The sequence below is a fragment of the Pteropus medius genome, unplaced genomic scaffold (assembly GCF_902729225.1).
Source record: "Pteropus medius unplaced genomic scaffold, Ma_sr-lr_union100, whole genome shotgun sequence".
Taxonomy (NCBI): Eukaryota; Metazoa; Chordata; class Mammalia; order Chiroptera; family Pteropodidae; genus Pteropus; species Pteropus medius.
The window spans coordinates 3053674-3072382 of NW_024355327.1; the positions used below are offsets into that span (position 1 = coordinate 3053674).

At 44.2% G+C, this 18709-nt stretch overlaps 1 protein-coding gene across 3 annotated transcripts in view; it reads right to left on the bottom strand.

Moving 5' to 3' along the window:
• The window catches only part of FLNB (filamin B), a 130508-nt gene that overhangs the window by 24250 nt on the left and 87549 nt on the right, over positions 1-18709 (bottom strand). Inside the window, exons 20-32 of one of the 3 annotated variants that reach the window (XM_039858539.1) lie at positions 18044-18306; positions 16215-16812; positions 15760-15933; positions 14774-14936; positions 13998-14158; positions 11699-11866; positions 9662-9785; positions 8425-8581; positions 7175-7364; positions 5098-5345; positions 2385-2423; positions 1504-1606; positions 586-726 (exon numbers count right to left, since the gene is read on the bottom strand). In XM_039858539.1, coding sequence (XP_039714473.1) covers positions 586-726; positions 1504-1606; positions 2385-2423; positions 5098-5345; positions 7175-7364; positions 8425-8581; positions 9662-9785; positions 11699-11866; positions 13998-14158; positions 14774-14936; positions 15760-15933; positions 16215-16812; positions 18044-18306 — 2529 coding nt within the window. Of the gene's footprint in view, positions 1-585; positions 727-1503; positions 1607-2351; positions 2424-5097; positions 5346-7174; positions 7365-8424; positions 8582-9661; positions 9786-11698; positions 11867-13997; positions 14159-14773; positions 14937-15759; positions 15934-16214; positions 16813-18043; positions 18307-18709 lie in introns of all 3 variants that reach the window. The other 2 variants (XM_039858538.1, XM_039858540.1) reach the window with 2 other exon arrangements.

The following is an 18709-nucleotide window of genomic DNA, read 5'->3' on the forward strand; positions in this document are numbered from 1 at the left end:
GGTTATGGGTGTGAAGAAAACCTTTCTCCACATCATTTTTAAACTGTGTATGTTGCCTACTCATATATTAAAATAAAGAACCATTTAAACAATTTTTAAAAAAGAACAGGAACAACACTGTACTAGTTGATGGAAATGAAACATGAGCTGGCTTTCCTTGTCAAGGGCAGTGCTACAATAAGGCAGCCTCTTCTTACAACCTCTTCTCCCGCCTCAAACCCCCAAGGCCACACAGGGTTCTGTGGGCCAGGCTGGAAAGTCCCTCAATGTGCCTCATATTTTCCCCCTAGCTCACCCTTTGGCCGCACTCAGCATAGTGACAAAGACAAACAATCACAGACTTTAGGGCTTGCATTGTGACCCAGGACGCTTAGCTGCATCATCCCTTCTGGAAATCAGCTGGCTCTGCTGGGGTCACAGGCTGTTTGATGTCAGAGGGACGCCAACAATGCATTCCCAAACCTGCCACGAGAACTGTCTCCCACACGGCAGTTAACTAAACGTCTGTAAACCACCCAGAAGTTCAGGTTCCTGGACCTTGGAGTCCTGTGGGGTGTGCCGACCAAGGCTCCAAGCCCAACTCACCTGGGATGTGGCTGCCCATGTACTTGATGTGCATCTCATGGAGCCCGACCTCAGTGGGGGCGTATCTGACAGTGACTGTGCCATCCTTGTTGTCTACAATCTCAGGTGTGGCTGTCTTCCCAGAAGGCATGTGGACCTCTCCTATTAGAGCACAGGGAGACAGGGCAATGAGCCCACCAGCAACTTTTCCCAGAGAAGCTGAGCCCACCAGCAACTTTTCCCAGAGAAGCTGAGCCCAAAGACACAGGTGGCTGTCAAGATAAAGGTTTTCAGATCCAAGAACACTTACTGCTGCCTAAAACATCCAAGTTCCACAACAACAACAAAAAAATAGACATGTATTTGCCTTTATTTTGTACCCTTTTCCTCCCACAAAATGCAGCAGGCCAACAATGAAAACCCTTTTAAGTAAAGGGTTTTCTACTTTGTACTGACAAATTAGAAGCTAAAGAAGGACTCGAGAAGATTACAAGAGGAGAATTAGCAGAGCATCAACTCAAAGAGAAGCAGGCATTAAAAGGAGGTGGTGGAGAAAGTAATTTTTATACTATAGACCTCAGTGTCAATACCATATCTGGTAATGTGGACGAATAAGAGAAGGCAGGAAAAAAACGGGGAACAGGAATCTTATCGTTGAGAGGTATTCGAAAAACAGTAGTTCTTAGCTGGGAGAGAACATCCAGTTCTCTCCAGGAGGTAATGCAAGTGATAAACGAAACACCTCTTCAAAGACACATAGATACACAGAACATTCTGCAGTCTCAGGGGCTCATGGACGGGTCCCCTAGAGCAAGAACCAGGGATGCTAGGATCAGGACCACAGGTCTCTTGGGGACAGGTAGAACCACCTCCCAGGCACCGTTGTGGAGAGCTAATGTGAGCAATTGAGAATGAGATGGCTTTCATGACAGGGCTTACCAGTGATTTCTCCTTTCCTGACTGCGAACGGAATGACCAAGTCGAAAGGTTTAAACCCCAGGCCGTTCATGTCGCTCACTGGGACATAGGCCTCTTCGGTGACCTAAAAACAGGAAGCAGTGGTCACTGGGTAAAGAGGACAACAGCATGGGCTAGTGAAGCTATAGCAGGCAGAGCAACTGGGAATTTTGTAAGCCAATGCAGCCAAGATTTGGGGATGTGGCTGCCTGTGTGGTACGAGTTTTATATAACTGGCTCTGAGGCCAGAGCAGAACCTGAGGGATTGAAGAAGTCATGCTGACCAATTGCTAAAAATCACTAGGCAGTTTGCTTGTAAAATTCCCAGCAGTGCCCACGGGAAAGTGAAAAAGTGAGACACAGAAATATCTGTGAGTCCCAAGAGGCTCCATCTGGAAAGGTTTAGTTGCTTGTGGCCTGGAAAAGAAGGTGTGTTTTAAGTGGCAGAGAGTAGCAGCGGGTGGCTTTCCCCTTGAACAGAAACCAAATGTGCAAAAGTAGTGGCTTTGAGGGTCAGGAGGAGGGCTGAAGACAGCTGTCCATCTTCCTCTTTAAATGCAGAGACAAACTATACGGAGCATGATCACAGACATGACGGCCGGCAATTCGTGGAGCGTGTATGATGACATGGGTGGGTCTCATTACAGAGAAAGCAGGGATCATTGTGATGGATTGATCAGTGAGAGACAAACCAATGACCAGGACACCCAGAAGGCTTAAGCAATCCCCAGAAGCAGGCTGTAGCTTTTCTGAAATGAAAGCTGAGTAAACACAGAAATGCAAAAAGGGAAAACAAAAACAAAAACAAAACAAAAAACCAAAAAGTGTACCCAGGGCCTGAATCCAGGGGAACATGCATTTACCGGTGCCTTCTCCACAGCCGTGACTTCCCCATCTGTGGCCTGGTTGGTGGCAAATGGAGATTAGTAGGGAATCACATTGGAGGGACATTGCTTCTTAGCAGATTCTACAACCTGAAAGCTGCTTCCTCCCCGTCTGCTCCATCTTTCACAGCAGAGATTCACTTGCTCTACAGTGAGCTTACTTTCTTCCTACCCTTGGGGTGAGCAAATTGGCGGCCTCTCTTCGAATGTCAAACTCACATGCCCTTTGAACCCACAACCCCACTAACAGGGAAGTCCATAGATATGTGACGCATGCAAGGGTTTTACTGGAGCTGTTTGTAGTCATGAAAACCTGAAGCAACCTAAATGTCCACCTGTGAGGGAGTCAGCTAAGTAAATTATGTTGGTCTACATAGTCAAACACTGTGCAGCCATTCTGAAGAAGCAGTCAGGCCTCATGAATTAATATGGAAGGCTACCCATGGCGTAGTGAGGGAAGAAAGCAAGTTGCAAAGCAATGCGTATGGTGTGATCCCAGGCACAAAACTGCTGTGTTTGTTGTACAAATGGAAAAGCTAATACTACTTACCCCTGCAGCATGAAACTGGGAAAGAGGTCTCTTGTGACTTGATAAGTATCTATAGTAGTTAATGTTTTAAAAGTTTTTATAAATTCATTTCTTTTTAAATCATAGACTTCATGTTCCTAATCCAACTGCTCCCTCTTCTACCATAATAAGCAACAAGAATCAAAAGGCTTCTCCTTTGGAGGAAGGCTCATGTGCTCACGTTTACTCCATCTTGTGTATTTCATCATCTGCAGAAAGGGGGCTTCACTTACAAAGGCAACTTTGTGAGCTTCGACATTTGGAACAGCACCCCCTGCCCACCATCTAGGGCCCCCTCAGGACACGCTGACTGGGGAGGAAGACCTTTCAATGGCTGTGCTACTAAGACTTCTCAACAGTGACAAGCAGATAAACTGCTAGCTAGACCCGTGACTTCATGTGCATGTCTTCTGTATGATGTATTTAATTGAATTAGCCTGCTGGGTATCCTAAAGACATTTGCTGCAAAGGCAGTACTGAGTGTTTGTGTCCTTTTGGCCTCAAGACTGTAGAGGGAGGCAGGGAATCTACCTATAAGAAGCCAATGAACAGAAAGTCAGTCCACCTAGGTAAGGCTGGAGAAAGCTTAGGACAGGAGAATAAAGACCCAAACCTGGTACTGTGGGTGATCCTCCCTTCTGCCGTCAGCAGTGGTTAGGGGGCAGTGTGCCTACACAAAGTATCCTTGTTCTGTGTACATTCTTGGGTCAAGAGGACATTTATTCCTAATGAGTTTGGTGGCTCCCACTTCAGGTAGCTGACTTGTCTGCTAAAATGATCTGTGATATTTTCACACAGATTTTCTCACTGAGATCCTCCTAATGTGGTCTGTTATCGCCAGCTCATCGCACCTGCAAGGGCTGTGACCTCTGCTCTTCTAGCCTATATAATTCTAAACAACCAGATAAAACCCACTATGGGCCAAGGAGATTCTTTAAAAAAAAATCACAACTGGGATCCTTCTCCATAAATGAAAAGAACATCAACTTTCTAGCTGTACTTTTTTCTGCCCTGAAGGAGAAAAACACTCCTAAATGAACAGTATCAAAAGTTGACAGTGTTTGTAATCCCTGAGACATAAAAGAGCCTCCAGACCTCTGACACATTTAAAGATAAACAAATGTCTATGGAAGCAGGGCGGCGGGGGGAGGGGATGCTGCGGGGGCGAGGAAGCTACAATAGATTATAGACTGTTTAGAAGACAGACCTGGGCTTCTGTTTGGAATGGAATCTTCATGCCCTTCTCCATTGTTGCGTAAAGTATAATCATTAGAAAGGGCTTTGAAGGCTGTGTTAAGGCCTATGAACTTTGCGGTCAAATGTGGCCACTGCCTGTGGCATCAAAGGACACCAGGTGAAGGGGACCGCACGGTGCTCAGTGGCTGTCTAGAGTGGGCACTTTGGCTCAGCAGGCTTGAGTCTGATCCCTGCTCCTATACTTCATTTGCAAAAGGCCCAACGGTGCTTGTTTTGAGGGTTAAATGAGGGAATGCTCATAAGGTTTCTAAACCTTTTCCTGGTTGAAGAATCTTAATAATTAGAAGATCTCCAAGTCACTTCAGATTGAAAATTAAAGGGCCAAGTCATGCTCTGGCCAAGAGGTGTGCATAATGGTTGCTCTTTTTTTCCAGAGATGTTTCTAGCTTCAAAAGACAAGCTATTTCCCCTTATAGCCAAAACGCAACTGGAGGTACATCTAGTCCTGGGATATCAGAGTCAGGTCTCCAGAGAAAGCAGCATTAGGAACCTCTCTTCTCCAGGCCATGGAGATGGGGGAGGAGGAGGGAGGAAGAACTAGCAAGAAAAAAAAAAAATTGTAATGTTTTACTTACAAACATTTTTTGTCAAAGTGTATCTTTCTGAACAATGCTTAGGCTAGGACATTGCCTAAGACCCTTAGCATGATGGATCTTTGGTGACCAATAAGATTCCCTAAAAACTCTTAGAGCCAAAGGGTCCTGGGATTCTAGAGTGTCCTCTAGGACCCTACAAGGTCATGACCGCTGAAGAAAAAAATTTTTAAAAAAAAGTGTAGAAGGGGATGTGCTAGCCAGAGTTTAATAAATGGCAGCTGTTATTGTTTCTGCTAATAGTAGCATGCTCTAGAGAAGAAATTTTCCTTACCATGACAGTGAAGGGGCTGTTGGGAATATCAACACCACCAAAGCGCACATAGATTACATAGGTGCCTGGCTTGGCAGCTGTGTAGAAAATGTCATAGGTGCCATCCTCATTCTCGATGACATCAGCCTCAGCCTCAGTGCCATCTGGGGTCAGAACTGTGCAGGTCACTTTCCCCTTCCCAGCAGTCTTGGCATCAACCACAAAGCCCACTTCCTCCCCTGTTTTCACTGTGGAGGCAATTCCGGGACCTGGAAAAAAGTTCAGGAAAAAGAATGGAAGCTTCAGCTGTGGACGATCACACTGGAGGCCCCAAAATAAATCACATCCATTCATGTTGTCTATATCTATAAATGTTACACCTTCGGTGCCGCCACACAGAGTTGTCCTAGAGATCACCTGGGGAAGGTGATGCTTAAGGGAGCATTTCATCCATTACTTATCAAGAATCTGCAAGCTCTGAGTGTCAACCAAATGTTGGATCTGGTTTGCCAGAATTCAAGGGTATGGGGATGAAAGTTAACTTTCATCAACAAACATACTGGGCATTTTCTTAAGTGTCAGGTACACACAGAGGTGAGCTAAACCCAGTCTCTGCTCTTGAGATGCTCATAATCTAACAGCGCAGATGGACGTAGGCCAGGCATTGAGAATGACAACTCAACCTGCTAAAGAAATGCTGAGACGGAGCTAAGTTACAGGGGAAAAAAAAAAAATCAATCTTCAGAGAAATGTCCTGCAGCACATCTATGTAAAAGTTCTAAGAATGTATATCTGAGGGCTTTCTGAGAAAAGAGGAAATGGCTGAATTCTGTAGAATGGGTGCTTTTGGCTAGGGGAGGCTTACAACCTCTGTCCCTAAACAATGACCAGTCTCTCTCTCTCTGACTTGTGGGCGCCCCTTTACACAGAAGCCACACAACATCAGGGCTTGCAGAAAAGTGTAAACTAAAGCACACTGGTAAACAAAAAACCAAAACGATACCACTAACAACAAAAAACAAAATGTACAGAAGCAACAGGGAGTGATAAGAACATGTTCAGACAGGAGTGGTAGAAAAGAATCTGAAGCTAGTCGTTGCAAGGCCTTGAATGATAGACCCAGAGGTGTGGCCTATATAAACCCCCAGTCTGAGCAGAGATTTACTCAAGATTCTGCCTGACCTAGGGGAAGGGAACAGAGACTGAAAAGCAAGGAGGAAGTCCCCACCCAATAGGTTAGCTAAGGCAATCTAGTTGTCTCTGGCACGGCGTAGACCTAGAAGGTGGCAGATTCACCAGTGTTTCAAAATTTCTCAAATTTTGTAGTGAGCGAGCCAAAAAGGGCCAAAGTGAGAAATCTAAAAGCTTTCTCTGAAAGCTAAAATATTGTCTTCGTTCAGAACAAACCAAGATATGAGAGAAGTAGAACACATCCAGGGTGGACTATATTTGATTTTACTTAAAGGAAAGCAATTGTTTCATTTTGGAGATGAGGATTCATGTTTTGACATCTGCTTGAAGCTTCGTCAGAGTTTTAAGAGCTATACCCAGAAATTGAAGGGCTCATGATATTCAAATAGTTGTGTCCTAGAAATGGAAGGAACTGTAATGCTCAAGTATTCCTGAAGAATTCCTGAGAGATTTAGACATAAGTCCCAAGAGTTGAGGAAAAACCTAGATCCTTGAATGTGTTTCTCTCATGCTGGCCTGAAGTGATATTGAATAACTGAACCATCTACTCATGAAAGGCATAGATTTGCTGCTTTTCATGGAAACTGCCATCACAGCTGAGATCTCAATACATGCACTCACTTCAAAAGTAATACAATAATAGCTTCCATGTATCTGGCCCTGTGCTAGGCATTTTTCATATCTGATCCCATCTAATCTTTGCAATAATCCTGTGAAACAGTCTCTGATCCTTAGAAGAGCTCCTTGAATTTACACGTTCTCAGAAAAATCTTCAATCTAAGTCTGACTGAAGCTCAGAGTGGTTAAGCATCTTGCCTTGATCACACAGCTATTAAGTAGCAGAGAAGGACTAGACTGTGGCTTTCTGACTCCAAAGCCCACATTCCTGACCTTGACCTGCACTCACCTGTGGCCAGGCACTTGCTGGCATCACCCGTCTGTGTGGCCCGGATGCGGTAGGGAGAAAATGGGATATCATCCCCTCCGTAGGTGACCCCAATCATATAGCGCCCAGTCTTGTCGGGGATGTAGGTGACGGCATATGTGCCATCTTTATTGTCCTGGACAATGGCTCTTTTGGGTTTTCCCTCTTGGTCCTGTGGATCCCAAAGAAATGCTGTTTAGGATGCTGTCATCAAGAAATAGAAACCATTCACGGAAAACCTTTACACGTTTTGCCCATTAATTAGTGCCTCTAGTGGGAGGAAACAGAATTACTAGCTTAATACAATTTGGGCTTGTTTTGTTTTTTGTTTTTTGGGTTTTTTTGGTGGGGAGAGGAGAGGGTTGCAGATCCCTTTAACACCATGATGGACATGGTCAATTTTTGGTAATTTTTCTGTCAAGCAAAATTCACTGATATATAGGGAGGCAAGGGGGCAGAGGCTTTTGTTTGCACAGCACTACATTCTCTCTCCCTTCTCTCTTCAGTAACAGGACCTAATTCTGAGCTAGGTGCACTGCTCTCAGAATACAAGACTCCACTTCCTAGCATCCTTTACCACTAGGTATGGCCACACAACTTGTGACAAATTTCTGGCAAAGGAAAAGGGAATGGAAGTTTTGGGAGGGACGTATGATAGGACAATTGAAGAAAGATGATTGAGGTGATTTCTTCCTTCCTCTGGCCTGCCATACAAATCAGATGGCCAGAGCACCAGCAGCCTCATGGTCCAAGAGGAGGCCTTAAGGATGGATGCCACACGCAAGGACAAAGGAGCAGGGAAACAGAGCCTGCTTCCTTGATGAGCCACACAGCACTCCTGGGTGCCTTGCCTCTGGGCTTCTTTAACAAGAGAGGATAAGTCCATGTGTTTAAGCCACTCTTAATTTTGGGTTTACAGCAATATATAGAACTTAGTCCTAACTAATCCAATGAGTAGTATAAAACATTTTAAAATAAAAACACAGGAATAGATATAACAGAAAGCAAAATACATAAGAGTCACTAAAAACGTGGTACTTGGAACTATTCCCTCAAATCTCTCAGGCAAGCATATTTGTTTTCTTGCACAATTACTGATTCTCCGGTGGGAAAAATCTGTCAAACATTGGCATCAGGTCATAAATTGGTTGTTAATACCCTTGTTATTACCCCTGGAGAGGAAATTAAGTCTTATTAATGAAGTCTGACTTCAGAAAATAATTCAAAGTTACCGTTATCTGAACAGCAAGCAGGCCTTCTCCAGCATCTCTGGCATCGATTGCAAACTCCACAGGTAGACTGGCAGGCACACCATAGGAACTGAGGCCAGGGCCACTGGCAGTCACTTTGCTGGCATCATATGTGGGAAGGACCTTAACCTTAAATGGACTTGATAGACACACATATACCCCAAATCAGTATGGATACATGTCAACCTCACTACCTTTGACCTGTCTTACACAAGGAAAATAGATTGCAAAGGAGATTTCTACACAGATAAAATGGTGAGTTTTGTCAATGTCTTAAGTCTAGCAGAAATTTACAGTTATGAAGTAGGAATTATCATACAGCAAACTGGCTTTCCCTGATTGCATTCCAGGGGATACAAACTAGTTCTAAAATTAGTTTGGGAAACGGGGTCAAATACATTTTATCTACTTATATCATGCTAAAACAATGGTCACCAAAATGTTAACAGAATACTGTAACTTCAATTTTAATATTTTATTTCATCCTCTTTTCTATTTTTAGTATTCTTTAGTGTGCTATTAGTAAAGTAATACATAAATATAATTTATAAATCATATTTCCACATAGCTAAAGCTATGTACATATCTTTGTGTAATGCTTACTTCAGCAGCACATATACTAAAATTGGAATATACCTTTATGTAAAATATGTATATTGGGGGTATAGGTGAAACTTTTGAATATTAAATATGATTTAAAAAAATCTTTGAAGGCTGTTCAGAGACATGAAGAGCTTATGCAATATTTTTTGTATTAATATGAATGAGGAACAAGGTTTCTATCCAACACCTGAGAATGTTATTGTTAACCAAATCCTCAAGTAAAGAAGTAAAAATCTGTGCCCTAATCAGAAAACTACTTGCAGGTCAGCAGAACTAAGACTTTGATAAACTAATGCATTCTTTGTTTTTTCAAAGATTCCCAACTCCTTAATTTCAGCTTGTCTTTAAGTTAATAATGGATGAAAGAAACAAGGGTGGGCAGAGTGTGCAAGAGAGCAGGAGCTACAAACATCAGGACTAGTATGTTCTAACACCTGTGCGGAGCACTCAGGTTCTCAGTGACACCTGCTGATTGGATGGATGGATGGATGGATGGATGGATGGATGGATGGATGGATGGATGGATAGAGTAGGCCACCAGAACAATGCTGGCAAACTTGCAGAGGAGTGGGCATGAGTCCGGTACGGACCTCTTCCCTAAGTGTCAGGAGCTTACCTACGAGGGATCTCTTCATCAGCATATTTAACAGAGACCATGTACGGCCCTTCCTGGGATGGGGTGTAGGTTACTGTGTGTGTGCCGTCCCCATTGTCCACCACATTCACTGGCTCCACCAGGCCTAAGGGCAGAGATGAGAGGTCTTAGGAACTTCCTGGCCTCCTCTACACTTCACCCTGGGCTGAGTTCAGAAAGGATTACATTCATCCCCAAGAGCTATTGGTTTCCACTGATGAGTAACATCAAGGCAAGCAAGTCAAATCAAAGGCCTAAGAAATCACAGGAGACAGGATCCCCAATTCACGGTTGCAGTAATGACCCCAAGAGACACTTTTAGCTTGTTATTTGCTGAAGTACACTCAGTTCGCCCTAGAGTAGAATTAAGGAGACTGCCCGCACTTGTTCCTGGAGGGAGTATGGTGAAGATGCATGTTGCAGACATGCTATATCTTTTCAAGCTGGTTAGGCATGCTTTGAATGTAGAAAATTTTACCCAATAGCTGAGAAAGGGCCAAAGAGTCCAGAACTCTGAACAGCAAAAAGATTAACCAATCGGCTGGCCTGTCAAGACTTGGGGCTACCTTTGAGCAAAGACCAAAGGTGCCAGCATGCCGGGTGTAAGTGCAGGGCAGGTGAGAGTGCCAATATCATGGGGTGAGGGGACTATCAATGGGATGCCTGCAGGGGATGACTGGAGATTATTCTAAAGCATAATCAGGGCATGCATTGGGTTGGTAGATTCAAGATCCCAGTTTTCTAAACGTGAGCATCAAGGATGGATCAACTGCAGGGTAGGTTAACCAAAGCATAGCATACTCATTAAGCAAAGCAGAGGAAGTAGGTATAAGACAATTTCAGGGGTGAAGGTAGCAAGAGGCATTCGGGTTACATAAATTAGAGCAGCAGCCAATAGGAAAATGCAAACCTGTCTCCATAAAGTCACCCTTCGGGTCACCTTTAAAGAACTCTGAAATGGCTTTCAAGGGGCTGCGCCATGACTGGGAATCTGTCTCATCAGCTAAAATTAAAAGGCTGTTACTTAAGAATCCTCCATAATAAAGGTACATATCTAAGTAAAGCTTCTCTCTCTCTCTCTCTCACGCACACGCACACGCACACGCACACACACAGGTCTTGAAGCTCAGTAACTTTTTAGAATCGGATTCCAGTCCCATGATCTCATTTCCCCCAAATCGCTTCTACCTTGCGTTTTAAGAAGCATAACCTCCTGCTGAACTAACTCCATCAAGGAGAAAGTTCTTCTTCAAAAAAGGAAGCTCCCCTATCTGCTACTTCTGTGAAGCCAAGAACACATCACTAGGGACAAATTCAGATAATTTAAGAAAATCAGCAAAGAATAGCACATTGTAAATGCTAGAAGAGGAAATGTGGTTGCACCAAAAAAGGTGAATTTTAACGTACTTCAGGGCCTTGTTCTAAAACGGCCTGCTCACCATACCAGACCCCAATTCTGGGCTGCCAAAGGGTAGACCAAACTGCCAACAAAACCTGTCCCCAAAGAGACCTCTCTCTAGGGAGTTGGAACAATAACAAAGCCATGTGTCATGTAAACAGAGTATCTGTCATTTCCAGAAAGTCAAGGTATGTTCTATGTCAGCACCGAGGCATCTTAAACAGGGGTATCACCTTCAAACCCACCACCCGCCTGAATTCAGACCAATCCCAGTCACCTCACCAATGCTGAGACATGTACTGGAACAGCTGCATAATTATTATATGTGAGAGCCCAAACACTACCTGCTTCACACCTCACTACCTTTAAAAAAATGAAATCAGACATTTAAAGCCATATTATTAAATGGGGGGAATAAGAGACCACTAGAGGAATAACGAGCCTGTCTACCTTTTAAGCAGGAACTTCTACTGTTTAGCTAGAATATGGAGCAATAAAATAATTTAAGAAATTTAATTTTAAGTTCATGTCCAAACTCAAAACCACAGTGCCTGCTCTGGGTCACACTGCCTCTGCCCTAGACAGATGACTGTCAGCCGGAAGGCAGGATGCATACTCACCTCGTGGGCCCAGGACCCTTACTTCCAGTGGGGCCAGGCCAGCCTTGCTGCTGTCCACTGTAAAGGACTGCAGTACACGTGCTCGAACGCCAGAGCCCAGCCCAGGGCCCGCAATCTTGACTTTGCTGGGGTCCACAACATCTTTCACAGGAACCCTGAAGGGGCTGCCTGGAAAAGAGGTCACAGGATTCTGAGCCGCCATTGACGTTATCTGGACTTAGCATGAGAGCAGCCAAGAGTAAGATAACTTTTAAGTCCAAGATGATAGATATCAAGCATTCTCTGCAACTCTCATGTTCCATGTCCCAAGCAGACATCATCAATCAATCGCGGCAGGCTTTCCTCCGGATGTACTCATCCCAGTTGATCCAGTGGTTTCAGCAGCAACCACCAACAGACCACCAGAGGAAACCATTATGTCATTGCGGGTAAGACAGGACACCGTGTTAAAAATAACCCCACTACGGGTTTGTACCAGGCCAGGAAAAACTGGGCTAATGTTTAACAACCAGAATTCCCATGAAAGTAAATGAGAAGCTAGCAGGTAGCTGGATGTTTCACAGCTGTACCTCACAAGTTACCTTAGCTATGAAATCTGACACTAAGACAACCAACCAACACTTCACTAAATGACTCTGCCTGGAAAAATTCTGAGGTCCAGGAGAGGCTGACATTTGGCTCTGAGAGGCAACAGAGAATTTGAAACACAAAAAGGCACCATCTATATCTGATGGGAAAACTTGCAAATGGGCCTCATTCTGCTGGTATGCTCAAAGATGGCCGTTTGCTTCAAGCTCATAGGTCAGCCAAACTCTTACCCCCTTCTACAAGGGGAATTCCAAAGCTGATGGCATCCACTAGATTTTCCCGATAAAGTTTAAATAGCTTTGTTGCCTCCACAACCAGAAAATGCTCATTTCCACTGCCTGCTGCCTGGTTGGAGCCCAAGTCATCTCTCTGGCAAAAGCCTTCCACCCACTTTCCAAGCTCTAAAACTCCAGAAGGTACCCATGGCTCTGCATCTTGTCACTGAGTCCTGCTCTCTTTCTTCACAGCAGTTACCACGAATTTTAGTCACATAGACACTACACAGGAAGTTTCTGGAAGGCAGGAGCTTTGACTGGTCTCCTTGGCTAGGAATTTAAAAATCTATACTGAAAGTTTCAGGAGAAATATCATTTCAAATGAGTTAAGGCTTAAATGAACATGAGTGCAATGACCCTGAACTGAATGTCAATGCTTTCTGATCAATGTAAGAGAAAAAGTGTGAGTGTGTGCGCACAGCTGCACACGATAAAAGGAAAGAGCAGACAGAATGAAGAAAGTGTCTGGTTAGGGAACAACTCAGCTTCTTGAGAAGTCAGTCCAGAAACCCAAAAATAGGACCCTCAGCCTGCTCATCTCCCTCGGTCTCACTCTGGCTTATGGCCTTCAGGACAAAAACAGCACTGATCCACCCGAGGCTCCTCCTGCCCTGGGCTTCTTGGGATGGGACTCTGTCCTTTCTCACCACACCTGAGACAAGGCATAAGCTGACTCAGGAACAGCCTTAGCGGCCTTGGACTTGCATCCACAACACACCACACACTCACCTACCCTTCTAGATGTGTGTTGGGTGGCAACTGTTTCACTAAACAAACACAATTACAACCTATGGAAATTCCCCTCCTGGATCATGAATGTTGGAGAGCCCTTCACTACTTAAGTCATGTATTTTTTTATTGTTTGAATTATTTATAGCAGTAGTTCTCAACTAGGGGTGATTTTTGTTCCCCACTGGACATTTGGCATCTAGAGACATTTTCAGTTTCACAAAATGGGCCACTGAATACCCTACAATGGACAAGACAGTCCCCACAACAAAGAAGTATTCTGTCCAAAATATCAACAGTGCCGAGGATGACAAACCCTCTTACACAGTAAGTATATATACAACATCGTATATAGGAGAAAAGATAAGATAAGATAAATATAAATAAGAACCAGTCACAAAATAAAGTGGAGATTTCCAACTTTGTGCGGGGAGTGGGGGAACAGCTTTCCTTTAAATTCAGAACTAGGTCCTCCAACACATGAACAACCATTTCCGGTCAAAACTCCAAGCTAATGCTTTTTGGCCATATTACCAGTCCTACTGAGAGGTGGGATATTCTTGGAGATGCAGCTCTAAGGAAAATTCTCCCTCTGCAGAGACTACAAATATCAGACTACTTTTCTTATTCAGAGAGGTAAGCAATACCAAATCCGCTTTCATGGAAAATCAACTATTTTGGTGGTTCCTTTCTGAGGAATAGCTTACCAGGGATGTGGGCTCCTCCATATGTAATATTAACGTCATAATCCCCTGGAGCAAAGGGGGTGTACTCAGCACTGCAGCTGCCATCTTTGTTGTCTCTGCAGTTTATCTTCGACTCTGACGGTCCTTCAACAGTTATGCCAAGCCCGCCAATTCCAGCCCCTCTGGGAAGTGTGAAAAAGAAAGCAAAGTAGTACTAGTGGTTTATGTCAGTTTGCTTACTGCCAAAATTTATTTCAGCTCCCTCTACAAACTTCCCACTTAGCCAATCCAACTCAACTAATGTGGCCCCTCTCACACAGGGAATTCATCAATGGGGTAATATAAATAGAGAGAGCTTTGACTCCTCCTTTCCAATGTGTATCCTTCATTTGTTTTTCTTATCTAATTGCATTGGCTAGGACTGCAAGTAGAACTCAGTAGGTGCCTTGTGACTGGTTTTAATAGGAATTCTTCTAATATTTCACTTAAATATGAGATTGGCTGTATATTTCTACATTATCAAGTTAAGGAGCTTCCACTTAGTCCTGGTTTGCTCAGCAGTTTTATGACTGTTATCAAGTGCTTTCTGGTTCCTTTTCTGGTACACTTTCTCTGTAACATAAGTCTCTACAGAAGAAAATGCCTCCAATATAATGAAAAAAAAAAGTGCCTCTCAAAAGTTGGGAGATCATGACACACATGTAGGAAACATCTCATAAAACTTTTTTAAAGCAGTTAAACTACCTAGGACTACTCCTTTTAGAAAGTCGACACACAAACCCCAGGGCCTTGCTTACCTGGTAACCACAGTGAAGACATTGGGTTTGTTGGTAAAGGCCTCTTTCAATCCGGGTCCTTGGGCTTGAACTCGAGATGGCTGGCAGCCTTCGGTTACAGCGACTTTGAAGGGACTATTTGGGATGGGCACATCATCATATGTCACCTCCACTACATGGAGGCCTGTTCAAAACAATCAACAGAAATATATGTATAGGAGTAATCTAATTTGTGGAAACTGACACTACCCCGGGGTTTTATCTAGCATTCATGTCTACTTGCTTTACCATGTTATTTGAAAAGAACAGGTAAAAGAAACATTAATATTGGTATGATCTGATCTTTTTTAAATACAAACTATGCTTTCTGTTTACTTGGCATTCACATAACCCCCCTACACGCATCTATCTATACCTACGCACCACACGCACACACACACACACACACAACCTCTCCTCCAAGCAAATATCACTAATTCTACACTTAAGTCAGTCATCTTAGACATACTACCCTGATTTGGAAAAACTCTATCCAGTGATTAACTAGAAGACAAAGAAAACCCCATAAAATAGAATATATATATATCTATAAGGAAAGATTAGAAATATCTACACCAGAATATTTATAGAGATCATATAATCTGGTAATAAGGACATATGGTGCTTTTACGATTTATCAAAATTGTTTATGATTCTTAATATTCAAGAAAATAATGTGTTAAAATAATTGCACAAATGATCAATATTCGTGACCTCACCCCCATACCCTGCTCTGATGAGGCTTAAGCTAAATTCAGCCTAACTGTCGCACAACTAGGCCAGCATGCCAGGCACTGAGTGGACAGGTGGCTCTGTTGGGAAGTGAAGTTTTCACATTCCTCGGTCACTTTGCAAGTGCCTCTTCTGAGATGGCCTGAGCACACGAGGCAGAAATCAGCATCAGCCACCAGGAGGAAATGGCCAAGCAAGTTCTGAACAGGGCCATGTCCAAAGAGCAGTCAACTCACCTTTCTCGAAGGGTGTGTACTCCACCTGGTAGGTCCCATCAGCATTGTCTGTGACAAAGCACTCGGTGGAGGCCCCTGAGGGGTTGGCAATGTGAGCCTTGATGTGGTCGCCCCCCACCTTCGTCAGGGGCCGTGAGTCTACTGTGAAGTCGGTGGTAGCTTCACGAAAAACATCTGTAGAGCAATCACACAGATAAGAATGTCACCAATACCTTGAACCCAGGAGAAAACCCAAGAACCAAGGTTCTTGGCACTTTGAAAAACATTAAATGACAGCAGACAACTGGTTTCTCTCTCAAAATCAAAAATTAATGTGCACTCCCACCAAAAAAAGGTGGCCCTTCCCGGGTAGCCTCAGCCAAGTGACAGCATGACCACTTGTACACATTATGGGACAAAGATGGGGGATCTAGAGAGGCTGCAGCCTCTCTCTCTTTTTTAAAAATAAAACCCACCTTTTCCTTCTATTCCTGGTCCAAAGACTTTGACCTTGCTGGTGTCCACAGCGGGCTCCACCTTGACCCTGGCAGGGAAGTGGGGCACAAGCTCACCGCCATACTTCATGGTCAGTGTGTACATGCCGGCAGTCAGGGGCACATAGGTCACAGCATAAGTGCCATCTTTGTTGTTCTCAATAGAGACTTCAGCTTTCGCCCCCGAGTCCGAGACAGCTTCCAGGCCCAGGGCCCCAGGCCCCGCTTCTGAACAGTCAACGCTGACCAGCCCAGCTTCACCCACTTTCCCATGCTCGAGACCTGGTCCAGACGCCACGACTTTAGAGGGGTCAAATGGCATTTCAATGTCAGCTTTGAAAGGAGAACCAGGTATGTGGACTTCCTCGAAGAGAATGTTGACAAAATATTCTCCGGGCTTTGTGGGAAGGTAAGAGACAGAGCAGGTCCCATCCCCATTGTCGGAGCATTCAATTTTAGCCTCGCATGGGCCTTCCACGGTTAGGCCCAAACCTCCAGTTCCAGCTCCCTTGGTGTCGATGGTGAACTCAGCGGGCTTGCCCACAAGACCACCTTCTAGGCCAGGACCATGGGCCTTCACCTATTTGAAGAAAGAATAAAAGTCAAACTCAGGATGAGGCTGGTATCACTTCTCAGCCAGCACTGCCTTCAATACACAAACTTTGTAATCAGTACTGAATTGCATCTCAGTTAAGTAGGCCTCCCTGGGGCTTAACTTGTGTCATACACTCACCCACACCATTGAGTTACAGCCACAATGCAGTCAATGCTGCAAATGGCTAAGAAAGGGAGATATGGCTGTGAGCTAGCTAATCAACACTGAAAGCCAATGAAGCACAGAGCATGACTTCCCTCTCTCCTGCCATGCCTGGTTCTCAGGAACCATGGGCGTACAGCTGAAGATCTAACACAAGCAGGTTTCCTGAGTTGAGTGCTCACAGAACAGCTTTCATGGACCTCACTGTTGCTCTGGCTGCCCCCTCTACAAATTCTGCATAATAAAAAATTAACTGTAATGGAGGATACATGTCATTATACAAACGCACAGACTGTACAACACCAAGCGTAAACCCTAATGTATACTACGGACTTTGGTAATGATGTCAATGCAGCTTCATCGGTTATAACAGTGCACCACTCTGCTGGGAGATGGTGACAACGGGGAGGTAAGGCGTGCATGCGGGCAGGGGGAAATGGGAAATCTCTGTACCTTCCTCTCAATCTTACTATGAACCTAAAGCTGCTCTAAAAAATAGTCTAATAAAATTTTAAAACAAAAAAAAATTCTTAAAAGAGGGAAAAGAAAGGATGATGCTTTCATCTCTGATTCAACAATTTATACAATTTATAGGATTCATGCCATTCAGACTACCAGAAATACTCTAATACCCTTGATTCAGGACTATTAGAAAGAAATAGTAATGAGAATAATCTAGTTTTATTGCATTATTATAGCATCTGTAGGGTGAGCTCACTCTGTGTACTGGAGGCCAAGCCGAAGTCTCCACTCTCACATATCCCCCCTATACTTAGAGGCTCACTTCAAAGTCAGTATTGTTATTACACTAACAAATGAAAGAACAGAACTCAGGGATGGGGAGTCCTTCACAGCCAGAGAGTAAGAGGAGGAGCAGGAGTGGGACCCAACTGCCTACAGGATCCTACACACCGAATTATGAGAACTACTGACAGCCATTGAGGACTGACTTTCATTACAACACGATTTTCTAAAGGTGTTTGCCAGGATCAGAGAAATATGATGTTATATTAGACAACAAGGGGCATGTTCTGGAACAAAAACAAAAGCTGACCTTGGTGGGATCAGGAGGCAGCGAGGCCTCCACCGCATAGGGGCTCCCTGGCACAGGGTGTCCGTCGTAGGTCACGTCTACAGCATAGAGCCCCTCCTCCCGAGGGATGAACTTGGCAGTGCTGCTCTCCCGGCCTGCCACGGGTGCCACCAGACATGGCACAACCTTCCTCGAGGGGCTCAGGATCGTCACGTCCAGCTTCCCCTGGCCTCCCGCCCCCCTGGTGTCAACGGTGAACTCCTGATCCTTCCCAACTTCGACTCCTGGAAAATGGAAATAAGCCAAAGTGATGAGCTGACCCTTTTCAGCAGCAAGAACTAAGACCAGAGAAATGATGGTTACTTGGATATGGGGGGTGGGAGAGGGGGATGGTCACCTCAGCCACTACAATAAGCAACAGCTGGTACAGTGAACAAGAAGCAAGACTGAGTAAGAATTATCAGCATTTTGGCCTCGATAACAATCGGTATAAAAATAATTATTAATTAATGATGATGATAATAGCTATCATTTACTGAATGCACTTTGTATGCCAGGTCTGGTACAGCATATCATCTCCTTTAATTTTTACCACAATTCTATGCCGTATTTACTAGTAACCAATGGCTATAACAGATAAGGAAACTGAGGCTAAGAAAGGTTAATTAACTAATCCAGCGGTACATA